Source organism: Scleropages formosus, chromosome 5 (genome assembly GCF_900964775.1).
Source record: "Scleropages formosus chromosome 5, fSclFor1.1, whole genome shotgun sequence".
In the NCBI taxonomy this organism is placed as follows: Eukaryota; Metazoa; Chordata; class Actinopteri; order Osteoglossiformes; family Osteoglossidae; genus Scleropages; species Scleropages formosus.
Genome location: NC_041810.1, coordinates 26,999,396 through 27,011,087, shown reverse-complemented (window position 1 = coordinate 27,011,087; position 11,692 = coordinate 26,999,396). Strand labels below are relative to the sequence as shown.

The window sequence follows — 11,692 nt, the reverse complement described above, 5'->3', positions numbered from 1 at the left end:
TTAATGCAGATGCAGCATTATGATTCATATCTAATAGAATTCACATCCATTAAGCAAACAGAATTACGAAGGCAGCTTGAGGATAAGATTTCCCTGAAATGCTCTTATCCACCATAGATATTATTAATGTGATGGTGTTTGTCGCTCTTTTATCCACAACAGTTTGTATGTTTAATCATGATAATTTTAATAATGGGTCTTTAATGAAGAAGCCTGATACCCAAGGAGTCTGTGTGTGTGAGAGTGAAAGAAATAGAGACAAGGACCCCCCGACCCCCCACCAGTTGTACTCCAATTACCCTGAAAAGATATGGGGTGGAGGGTGGGATGGGGCTTGTCAGACCCTGTACCTGACCCTGGGGGGCCTTCGATCCAGAGGTGAGTAGAGCGCAGGAGGTTAGAGCACTCAAGTGGAACACGTGGTAGGAATTCACCTGACAGCAGTGGAACACGGGGGTAAATAATAATAATCAACAATAATAATTTCTGTAAAGAGTGTTACTGGCCATGCAGCGGATATGCAGTTTTCTGCTCATTACCAAACCGGTCCTTCACAGTCATCCCTGTACTCGTTTATATTTCCATATTTCTAAGAGTTACTGCAGTCCTCTCCAAGGAGAGTCACAGTCTTTGTCGTCACCATCATCACGAAGACCACGTAGCGGACACTCTGCACCCCCCTTCCTTCCCCCCTCTCTCTCTCTCTCTACCTCTATAAATACTGCTCTCCTCCTCGTGCACTCCCTCACACTCGCTGCTCTCTCTCCATCTCCCTGTGTCCTCTGCTCTGTGGGACCTGGAGCTGTGGATGGAGCGCAGGGACCCCCCGCTGCTGCTGGTGCTTCTCAGTGCCGCTTTCACAGGTAACAACCCCGCGTGGCACCACAACGACACGACACGACAGCAGCATCAGCATCGCAGGGGGACCAGCGTATGTATCACATGCACGCTTCAGCTTCGGGGGTCAGGGTTGCTCTCTGTGTCTGACATTTGGGCGTTTTGCTCTTTTGACCACTTCATCATCACTTCATCACCATAAAGTGCATCGCTGATGACTCATATATGTATGTATTCATTTATTTAACTATTTGCCTTTGCCCTTGTCTTTGTTCTCTTTCATATACAATGTCTAACCCCAGTATGTATTTTTTTCTGATGTTTTACTGTAACCTTGTGAACGCACTCTGAGTTGGACAGTGTTGCGCGCTATGTTGGCATAAATTTTTGATTCTGATTGCTTGGTGTGTGAGTTTCTCTAGTTTCTCGTTTCTTCATCCACTTTCCCAGTTTGCGGTTCTCCTCTCCAACTCTGCGGTGGGGTCAGATCATTTTAAAGAACTGTGGGCTATCAGTCAACAGTTTTCATCATTACTCATCCTCTCCCTTCAGTCCTTCGCCATCCTGATCAGTCTTCGTCGGTCTCCGTCACTGATCTTCACCGTGTTTGGTCCTCCGGGGTGATGCCTCGCTCTCACTCTGTACCGTTACCATCCTGCCTTGTGTTCCTGCTTCTTCCACAGTAGTTCCTCATCTTATTTGTGGTATGATAACCACCTCAGCTGCCATGATCCTTGGTGAGACAGCATGACTGGATTATGAGTCATGACAGGACTGATACCTCCAAAAAGACCAGTGTCCCAGAACTTCTCTTCAGTGATTTCCCCCCCCAATCTCATTAACCACTTGTCCGTTGCAGGGTCCCAGTGGTCTAGAGCCTATCCCAGTTGCACAGGCTGTGAGACAGGATACACTCTGGACACTTTGGTCATTAGGGACCTTTGCACTCCTTTTTAGAATTCATAAAATGAAGTGACATCAGTTTAAATCAACTGATGACCCTTAAATGTCATCCTATAGAGCGTAAAAGATCGCCGCCCACAAGATTCCACAGAAGAGGAAACGTTTGCTTTGAAACGCTATCATCAGCTCTCTGGGATTTGAAAAACCTCCACAGAGTTGTTTGTGAATGAGTCTTGCCTTCACGCCGTCGTGGTGTTTTCTGGAGTGCCCTTCTTCTGCACCATCTCCTAAGCTTTGGCTGCTCTGCAGTTTCACGCAGACTTTGTGAGCCTCAGGAGAGCAGCATTTGCCTGAGATGTTTCTCCACTGGACTTGGTACTGAAAGCTGTGAGATCCAATGTCCGTCGGCTTTAATCCAGAGTACTGCAGAACCGAATAACCTCTGATCAGGCTTTCAGTCCAGATTAGATCAGTCTCCAGCAGTGGTCAGGGTTGACATCATGGCATGGCTGACCTTGACTCCAGATGGAAGCTGTCTCCTTCCTGCTGCCTCATGATCACTCAATTTATTTGCTCAGTGTCTCATTAGATAATTCGGCTCTGAATTAGATTCCATACCATTCTATATGCCAGATATTGTCAGGAAGCTTCCTGTGATGGATGCATCTCCAGCACAGCCAGTCATGAAAGAGTGCCTTCAGATCTACCAGATGGCCTTGCAGAATTTCACCGAAAGGTCACCTTATAGAGAGAATCCAGCCCTAAAAATGCAAATGTTGTGGGCTGGATGAGGAGAAAGTGGCTAAACCACAGAAGATGGGATTCTCTCGCTTTGGCCACTTTTTTTGGCCCAGCCCTGATGTGACCTGTCAGGATCTATCGTCAATCTCGTCTAGACAGAACCCAATCCGCCGTTGGCCAAGCATCAATTTATCATCCCTCTTTTGTTTTTCCTGTATCATTATCAGCTTTGGTTTGGACCGCTTTCAGACCGTGTTCTGCCGTAACAATAAGGTCTGCCCCTCCCCCAAGCCCCACATACTGTAGCAACTGGGCTCCACGAGACTGCAAACCGTAGGAGCTCTGGCCAAAAAACCCGAACTAATCTGGGAAGAGGCCCTTTGGAGATCGTTTCAAACAATGTGGGTTTTGGACAACGTTCAGAGCACCTCGCCACTGTGGTCATGCATGCTGCCCACCACTGCTGCTTTGATTTAATGTTTCCATGGAGACAGCTGGAAAAAGGAATCAGTCCAAGAAGAGCGAAAGCTCAACTCTCCTGTGGAGTAATTGCTGGACAGTGGAAGCGGGGAGTGTGGGGGGGGGGGGGTCCTGGAGTCTAGGGTGTGGTGTGTCCATGGAGTTCCAGGGGTGTAAACTGATAAATCAGAATAAAACATCATGAGTATTTTGCTCATTAATGTTTGATGGAATTTAGACAGAGGTTCACTTTAGGACATTTAAACGGAAGCACTGCTTCACAGTGCTCTTGTATTTTAGGTGCAGGTAGAGGGCCGTTACAATGCTCCTGTCTCCAGCAAAGGGTTTGTGCCTCAGTCACAGCAACATCTTCTATTTGTCGTCCTTCTCCTCCAGTCTCCCTCCAAGGGACACAGCAGAGGAGACTCTACAAGGACCTCATGACTGACTACAATCCCTTGGAGAGACCTGTTTTCAACGACTCTGACTCCCTCACCGTGCACTTCACCTTCAGCCTCATGCAGATCATGGATGTGGTGAGATGATCTTGGCAATCAACTTCTGCTTCAGCCCAGGGCCTTTTGACGATACGATGAATTCACCTAATGGCTTTCCCAGGCTCTCCCAAACTGTCGAGAATCACTGCCCTGCTGGTGTGCGGTATATCTTCTCCTCCATATGGTTGGATTGATGATCAAATGAGTTCCACCATTTGAACCAAGTTGAATCATTCCTTCATTTTGAGTACTTCTGTCTCTTCTGCAATGAGAGAGAAACAATACTCATCTGAGATTGCGTGACCAATCGGAACCTACAAAGATTTTATGAGATACCCCTTTCCTGTCATTCCTTGTAGGTGTTAACTTGCTGTACTTGCTGCTTATGTCACACCCAAAAAAAAGGACAGGGGGTTAGAGTAAGAAGTATGAATTGTAAAGAATTGTGTGACTTGGCTCTTACCAGTCCCTGCTGAGCTACTAATGAAGGATCAAATCCAGCAGAGTTTAGCAAAGCCAAGATATTCCAATATTGCAGCAAAGAAGAGATGCCTTATAGCCCAATATCCATAAAACTAAGTAAAATAATATTGGAGGAAGTTCAAATGGTCTGAATTGAGCTGAACTTTGCTTGGAAACTTGCCATCTCCTCAAAGCAAGGTTGGCATGCAGGAATGAGCAGTCATACCTGAGCAACATTTGAGAACAGTTTGTGTAACATCTCAGCTTGTCTGCCATGCTGAGAGCCATTTGATTTTAAATGTGATGGAAATGAGCCAGTGTTTGCATGATGGTTGCATAAGTAAATATCTGCTGCTATCATCTGTCCCGATGTCTGTGGTGTCAATTTCTCGTCTATCAGCAGCAGACTTCTCTGTCTCTCAAAGCCAGTCTCCTTGTGTGTTTCAGGATGAGAAGAACCAGGTTCTGACCAGCAACATATGGTTACAGCTGGTAAGATCTTTGTCTTCATGGTCTGTCAGTCCATTAGCAGTGGATCACCATTACTTTCCAGGCCAGCAAGGACATATCTAAGGAAATAACTGATCTCTCTTTTTTTATCCCTACTTTGGCTTCACTTCTGGAGAATAGTTTGATTTTAAAAAAAAAAAAAAAAAAAAAAAAATTCAAATAAACATTTGCCAAAACTCAATTCTCAGGGTCCAACTCATCTCTACTCAATGCAGTTTTTCTGCTGCCAATTTCTGCAGCTTCTTAGAGCTCCCAGGTTGAACCTTGATGGGCCAAACCCTCATCTGACTAAGCTCCTGATTGGTCACAGTCTTAATTGGCTAAACAACCTGAATGGCCAGACTCCTAATTGGCCACACACTTGATTGGCTAGAATTCTGATAGGTCAAATTCGTAAAGGACATACATCAGCAGGGAAAATGCCTTGGTCGTGATGTGTTCAGGTTGGCTAAGCGTCCAAATGGTCACACTCCTAATAGATCAGACTTGGCTGGGGCCAATCTCCTGACTGGCTGTGTGTTTTCGGTGAAATTGCTGCAGTCACGGGGCCTTGCAGGGGTTCTCTGCTTTCACTTTGCGAAGCCCCAGGTCCCGCTCAGCTGCAGGAGAGAAGCCGAACTAATCCCTTTAATCTGGCTCGCCCCGCACTGCTGCTTGAGGAGGTGTTGCTGCCCTGTGGTTGTGCATTTCTCTCCTTGGCTTTTTAAAAATGCTCCCAGCTGCGTTTGCTCTTCTCGCTTCATTGCAGCCGCTGCGTTTCGAGAAGCCGCAGCCAGCCTAATCCCGTGACATGTCGTCCTTTAAGCCAACTCAGTGTAGGGCTTGTGTGGTTTTAGGGTGAATGTGAACGAGTCCAGGCCACCATCTCTCCTCCTTTTGTCCATTTCTGCATTGGCTGCTTTCTCTGGTCTCTCATAACGCCGCCTTCTTACATGTTTCATCTTTTCTATGACTTATGTAGAAGCGGCTGTAGCGTTTTATGGATCAGAACTCCTCTGTACCCACTTAAACTGCCAGGCATCCCAGAACCATGTGTGAAAGGCCTGTTTTCTGTGTTCCCAGCGCATTAAATCAGTGTTCCTGTGGTGAACGCCCGACTGATCCTTTTTCATCCCTGCACTTCAGGCCACAGATGACAGTTACAGGTTATCCACTTAGCAGGTGCTTCCATGCAGATGTGCACTTTCACACAGCTGGGTGTTCTGCACCAGACATCTCCCCTTCTGGGATGTGAACCTGCAATGTTGGAGTCACCATTACTATTCCTTTGCAGCTACACCTGTTCTTGCTTAACGGACTCTGAAGTGTGTTTGCGAATGCGTGTGTGTGCCCATCCTGTAGTACTGGACCGATTATTACCTGCAGTGGAATACCACAGCGTACCCCGGAGTGACCAACGTGCGGTTCCCTGACAGTCAGATCTGGAAGCCCGACATCCTGCTGTACAACAGGTAGGTGGCACTGGGGCCCTAGACCGGGTCGCATCCTGCAGGTGCTTGTGCACATCTACATTGATGAGGCATTATGGGTGGTGTAGACAGGTGGAGCCACATAAGGACCCTTTGCTGTGCACAGGTAGCTTTTCTGTCTGGAGGAGCCCTTAGGCATCTGGAGCAGCGACTCAGAGTGCGTCACTTTGCGTTTCCATGACGCTGTGCCATGGAAGTGAGCTCTGTTCTCAATTTGAATTTAAAGCTTGGAAATTCACTTAGAGAAGTCCAGCGCCCAGTCTTTTTTTTGATTAATGACCCAGCCGAGGAGAAGAAATTGGATTATGGTTCACTAAACGGGTGCATCCATAACGGTGATCAGTCCTGCTAAACAGCGACACACACAATGCGGGACAGCTGTGCTCATGAATATTCATGGATGCTAATGAGTTGGTGGTCTGCTCCGGGTGGGGAGGAGATTCTGAATTCCGTTACAGACCGAGTGGGTTGGAACTCGGCAGAGGCTGTGGTGAGACACATAAGATTCACCCTAATCCCCTTTTACGACCAGAATGCATGCCTGAGAACGGCTGATAAATCAAATTCTCATAAATCAGGGCATAAATTACCATTAATTTAAATTCAAATTTATAATGTAGTCCCGGGTGCAAAAAATGTTTTAATCCAGATATGCTAAATATTCAACTGATCACATGAAGAGAAATTTTACTTTAATTTTTAAGTGTTCACTGTGGCAGAACCATTTAGGATTGATCTTTTGGTCAAAGTCCTTAATAAGGCTCCTCACCTTCTACTGTTGAGATGAAAATATGAGAAAACTGAACAACTGCGAGGTGAGCGGATGAAATCTGGTTACCAGATTGGGGTGAAAAGCAGAAGACAATGGCTTTTGTAAATAAATATGTTCTGATGTGACGTCTGGTGAATGTTGTGCTTTGACTGCAGTTCAAATACGAAAAAAATTGAGAAACTCCTAAGCAGATGGTTCAGCTCCAGGACTGTCAGAAGTTTGACCCAAGGTGATGTCCGGCTCAGATGGTGCATGGACAGGGACACAGCGTTGTCTCCATGTTCCTCATCAAAGACAAGTGGGCAATTGACATTCAGTTAAATCCATGACAAGCTCAACGTTATTGCTTCCTGTCCCTTGTAGCGCAGACGAGAGGTTTGATGCCACCTTCCACACCAACATCCTGGTCAACTCCTCTGGGCACTGCCAGTACCTGCCTCCAGGTAACACACCTGGAAGATGTTTCTGTAAAATCATCATGACCCATGTGACTATGGCTGTTCTGTGGTGCTCTGTGATTCACAAATTCCACACACATCAGCACAAGATGTTCTTATGAAATGAGAATAATCTCATGCTGCTGGAGGCCACAAGACACTTGAGACAGAACCAGTGAACCTGCTGCGGTATTTCTGAACGCATCAATTTGGAAACACAGTTTGTGTGAATCCATACTGTCAATGGCTCCAGTGACCTCATTTAGAAGCTGCAGCACATAGGTGATCTAGTAGAATACCTTTACACGCAGAAGGTAGGTTTAGTAATGGTTATTTCTAACAGGGGGGCGCGGTGGCACAGTGGGTTGGACCGGGTTCTGCTCTCCGGTGAACAGTACAATGTTGGATTTATTGGTGTAAGAAGTGTAATGAGTAACAGTACCGGGTGGGGAGAAGGTGGCATAGCAGTTACCGTGTATTCAAATACCTAGGTCTGAATTCCACCTCCTGCTGTAATACCCTTGACCATGCGACTTACCTCACATTGATATAGTAAAAATGATCATGCTGTATAAATCAGGGCAAACGTAGTGTACAAACCTAACCCTCTATGAGGAAAAATGTCAGATAAATAAATAAATGTGGATATTATTAAGGATATTTGAGAGATTCTGCTTCCGAATAGGAAATTGTCGTGACTCGTGAGTGGGAAGCAATGAAAAATTTCTGTTTATGACCTTTACCGTTGACTTATGGAAGGCCTTTTCTGGTGTTGGTAAAATTTTGTGAAAATGAGAGCAGCTGTAATTTTTCTTTGCATCATGGACTCAGTGGTGGAGATGTGGCCCCTCCCGGCCCTTCCGGGCCCCTGTATTCCAGGACTGTCACCCTAATACCCACCAGCATTGTGCGTGGGCATGGATGGTTCGATCGTTGTGCCTGTGCTTCACAGGTGTCGGCTAGTCCTGCTCAGTGTGCTTCACTGGAAACTCTGGCCCCGGGAGGGTCCGTGATGCCACCATCCCCTCCCGCACTGACCCAGTACACCTCTCCCTCCTCAAGGTATCTTTAAGAGCACCTGCTACATTGATGTACGCTGGTTCCCCTTTGACGTTCAGAAGTGCGACCTCAAGTTCGGCTCCTGGTCGTACGGGGGCTGGTCTCTGGACCTGCAGATGATGGAGGCTGACACGACGGGGTACATCGCTAACGGGGAGTGGGACCTCGTAGGTGAGTACGACTCCTCGGTCACTCCTACTCTCGGCAGTGTGTGCTGTCAGCCTCCGTAGGGAGGGGGGAACTGGAATGTGAACTTTATGGAAGACAAAGCCCCAGTGGGAATCCAGCAGAAGCAGTCAGTTCCATAGAGAGAGGAGAGGGAGAAACTCAACTCTGTATTCACACACTTATGATGAAATGAGCCCCATGACTGAATAGCAGGAAGCCTGTAGTTTCCCTCCAGGACAGGTGAGGGTGCCACTCTCTGTATGACAAAACATGAGGGAGCTTTTCTTTGTGCTGTCTCTATGGGAGCAGCTTCATGGAGCTCCTCTTTTTGTCAATCCAAATTCAAGTGCCCTGTTGGCTCCCCTCTCTGTCCCTGTGTTACCCAGAGGTCCCCGGTCGCAGGAGCGAGAGGTTCTACGACTGCTGCAAGGAGCCGTACCCGGACGTGACGTTCACAGTGGTGATGCGGCGGCGCACCCTCTACTACGGCCTTAACCTTCTCGTCCCCTGTGTGCTCATCTCCACACTGGCCCTGCTCGTCTTCCTACTGCCTGCTGACTCCGGGGAGAAGATCTCCTTGGGTGAGCGCCCCCTTGTGTTTGCCGCAGAGGAGCAGGTGGTGGGACAAGTGGAGGAGCAGGGAGTTGGACAGGTCAAGAAACTTGTTCATGGGGCAAATGGAGGGATAGCTGGTATGTTTACAACCTGACCTGTGGCCACCCGGAGCTGGTCATTGACGTGTCAACGATGGTGAGGAGGTCTGGTCACCTAACTCTCTTCTTCACTGTGGATTCCTTGCTTCAGTGGGAGATTTTGCTCGTCAGATGTTCATTTTCAGATGGTCCCCCTTTATGCTCACAGTGGGTTTGAGGAAGCTGCTGGTTCTCTGTCTGCCGCATTTGAAAAACTAGAAAGAACCAAAACCCAGGAGCTGGTAGAGATGAGTCTAGTGTGACTTCAGATAAACCAGATTTGACTGTGAAAATCACAGCTAAATTACACGCTATTATAGGCTTCCTGGTGGTAGAACCAGGGGTACCAGAAGAACCAGGTGATCCAGCAGAACCAGACAGCCAGGAAAATGAGGGCATAAAACCATCCCTGCATGTCTTATTTAGAAAAGACGGTGTTTCAAAATGGAGCTTCCCGCTTCATTACGCTCAGCAGAGCCTCTGAAGATCTAAGTCACAGGACTGGGGTGGGAGGGAGGCTCTGGAAATTATTAGAGATTCAGCTTTTAGTGACTTATCAAGAAGCTCCTAATGATCTTAAAAGGCTGTGGGCATTAAATGGGGATAACTCCATTTTATGAGGATCCACTCTGTTCGGCCCGATCTTGCTGCCGTCATTAGGAAAGTTCAAGAAAGATTGCAGCCGCTAAGGTCAGGGACAGGAAAAAAAAAATGTCCTGGGAATGTTCTCTTGTGCACCGTATTGCTTTTGTTGTTGTTTTTCGTCCACTGTAGCGGATGTGTTTTCGCAGGCTTCCTCCTAATACACGTCATACGAGCCAGTTGATGGTTTTAATGATGGTAAAGGTGTTAAATGGGTCCTGCTGGTTACACTAATGGTGTGATGTTTCACTGCCCCTGTACAGGGATCACGGTGCTGCTCTCACTCACAGTCTTCATGCTCCTGGTGGCCGAGATCATGCCGGCAACCTCCGACTCCGTACCGCTGATAGGTGAGATGGCCTGATTTCCAATCGGATGAGCTAACGAATGCTGTAAATTCCAGGTAGCTGCCTGGTTCTCTAGATGGGACTGTTGGCGAGCGGAGCAAGACTAGTAATTGAGGAAAGTGCCATTTTTGGCAGGTTAGAGTGAGGCTGTTGATAGATGAGGGCGAGCCCTTCGATGGAGAAGGGAGGGTGAAAGAGGGGTGGGGTGACACTTTCGATAGAGGTTGCTGGGGCTGTTAGTGGGTGAAAGTGGGCTGCTAAATAACTGGGGTTGGGCTTTTAGAGGATGTGGGTGGGGCTATTTGAGGAAGACGGTAGAGCTGTTGTTGGGTTAGAGTGAGGCCACAGAGGGAGGAGTGGTGTATTTAATTGAGGAGGGTGGGGTTAGTCTTTGAGAGCAGGATGTTAGAAGATGAGGGTGGGGCTTTTGAAGGATAAGGGTGGGGTGGTTAGGGGATGAGGGCGGAGCTCATGCCGAGTGCCCTTCCTGCGAATGTCAACGACGCAGCCCAATCCTCTCTGCTCTGCAGCCCAGTACTTTGCCACCACCATGGTCATCGTGGGCCTGTCTGTGATTGCCACCGTGCTCGTGCTGCAGTACCACCACCACGACCCTGACGGAGGCAAAATGCCAAAATGGGTGAGCTTATTCATCTGCAGGGCGTTGGCATTGACGCCGGAACCCCATTATGCGGTAGAAGGTTGACGATCATGTATCAGCAGGAATGCAGGAAATAAGTGTGTGTGTGTGTGTGTGTGTGTGTGTGTGTGTGTGTGTGTGTGAGAGAGAGAGAGAGAGCCTGAGCATCACCTGCTTCTGTTATAATAAGCGGGAGTAACTGGGCTCCCCCTAGGGGGCGCCAGAGCTAAAAGAGTGCTGTGGGCCTTCCTCTGCAGACGCGAGTGGTACTGCTCAACTGGTGTGCCTGGTTCCTGCGGATGCGGAGGCCCGGCGAGGAGAGGGTGCGGCTGGCGTGCCACAACACCCGCCCTCGGGGCAGCATTTCCAGCACGGAGCATGGCGCTAACGCTAATATGGCCACACCGGCGCCACCCAACAGCAGCGTATTCTACATGGGCTTCCGCGGCATGGATGGCATGCACTACAGCGCCGCATCTGACTCGGGTGTCATCTGCACCCGGCTGCTTACACCAGGGGAGGAGGAGGGGCTTCTGCCCGGGGGAGTGGCGGCCGGGCCGATGGGCGGAGCTGCCGGAGACCTCGACCTGGCCAGCATCCTGGAAGAAGTACGGTACATCGCCAAGCGTTTCCGCGAACACGACAAGAACGAGTCTGTGTGCAGCGAGTGGAAGTTTGCTGCCGCCGTCATCGACCGCCTCTGTCTTGTGGCCTTCTCGCTCTTCACCATCCTCTGCACCTTCGGCATCCTCATGTCCGCACCCAACTTCGTGGAAGCTATCTCCAAGGACTTCTTCAGTGAGTCACCCCCCCGTGGGCATCGCCCATGACGATGATGACTCGGCTAATTCGTTCATCCTTACTCTGTGTGATCCCTCGTCTCGTTCCGTGTTCCGTCCACGCAGCAGTTTTGCGAAATCATGACAATAAACGTATTTTTCTATGTGGCATGTTGTTCTCGCGCTTCATCTCCTTTGAAAGCCACAGAAATTCAGAGCAGGTGGGAAGTGTGTCTTCTGCTCCAAACTGCGCTGAAAAGAACAGCGTAGGACAGGGA

At 48.5% G+C, this 11,692-nt stretch overlaps 1 protein-coding gene across 1 annotated transcript; it reads left to right on the top strand.

Annotated features, from left to right (window-relative positions):
• Window positions 1–808: 808 nt before the first annotated feature.
• LOC108942234 (neuronal acetylcholine receptor subunit alpha-7-like) lies at window positions 809–11,578 on the top strand. Its single transcript, XM_018765403.2, has 10 exons — window positions 809–931; window positions 3,279–3,476; window positions 4,347–4,391; window positions 5,751–5,860; window positions 7,014–7,093; window positions 8,150–8,317; window positions 8,701–8,895; window positions 9,912–9,998; window positions 10,526–10,635; window positions 10,893–11,578. Exons 1-10 carry the CDS (start codon window positions 809–811, stop codon window positions 11,463–11,465), a joined length of 1,689 nt encoding a protein of 562 aa, XP_018620919.2. The 3' UTR covers window positions 11,466–11,578.
• The last annotated feature ends 114 nt before the right edge of the window (window positions 11,579–11,692 follow it).

Bases quoted from the DNA above. Each gene is read 5' to 3' on its own strand.
- LOC108942234 (XM_018765403.2), top strand. From the start codon at position 809: ATGGAGCGCAGGGACCCCCCGCTGCTGCTGGTGCTTCTCAGTGCCGCT. The intron at 5,861-7,013 runs GTAGGTGGCACT...TGTCCCTTGTAG, and splicing joins GACATCCTGCTGTACAACAG to CGCAGACGAGAGGTTTGATG. The intron at 10,636-10,892 runs GTGAGCTTATTC...CTTCCTCTGCAG, and splicing joins GAGGCAAAATGCCAAAATGG to ACGCGAGTGGTACTGCTCAA.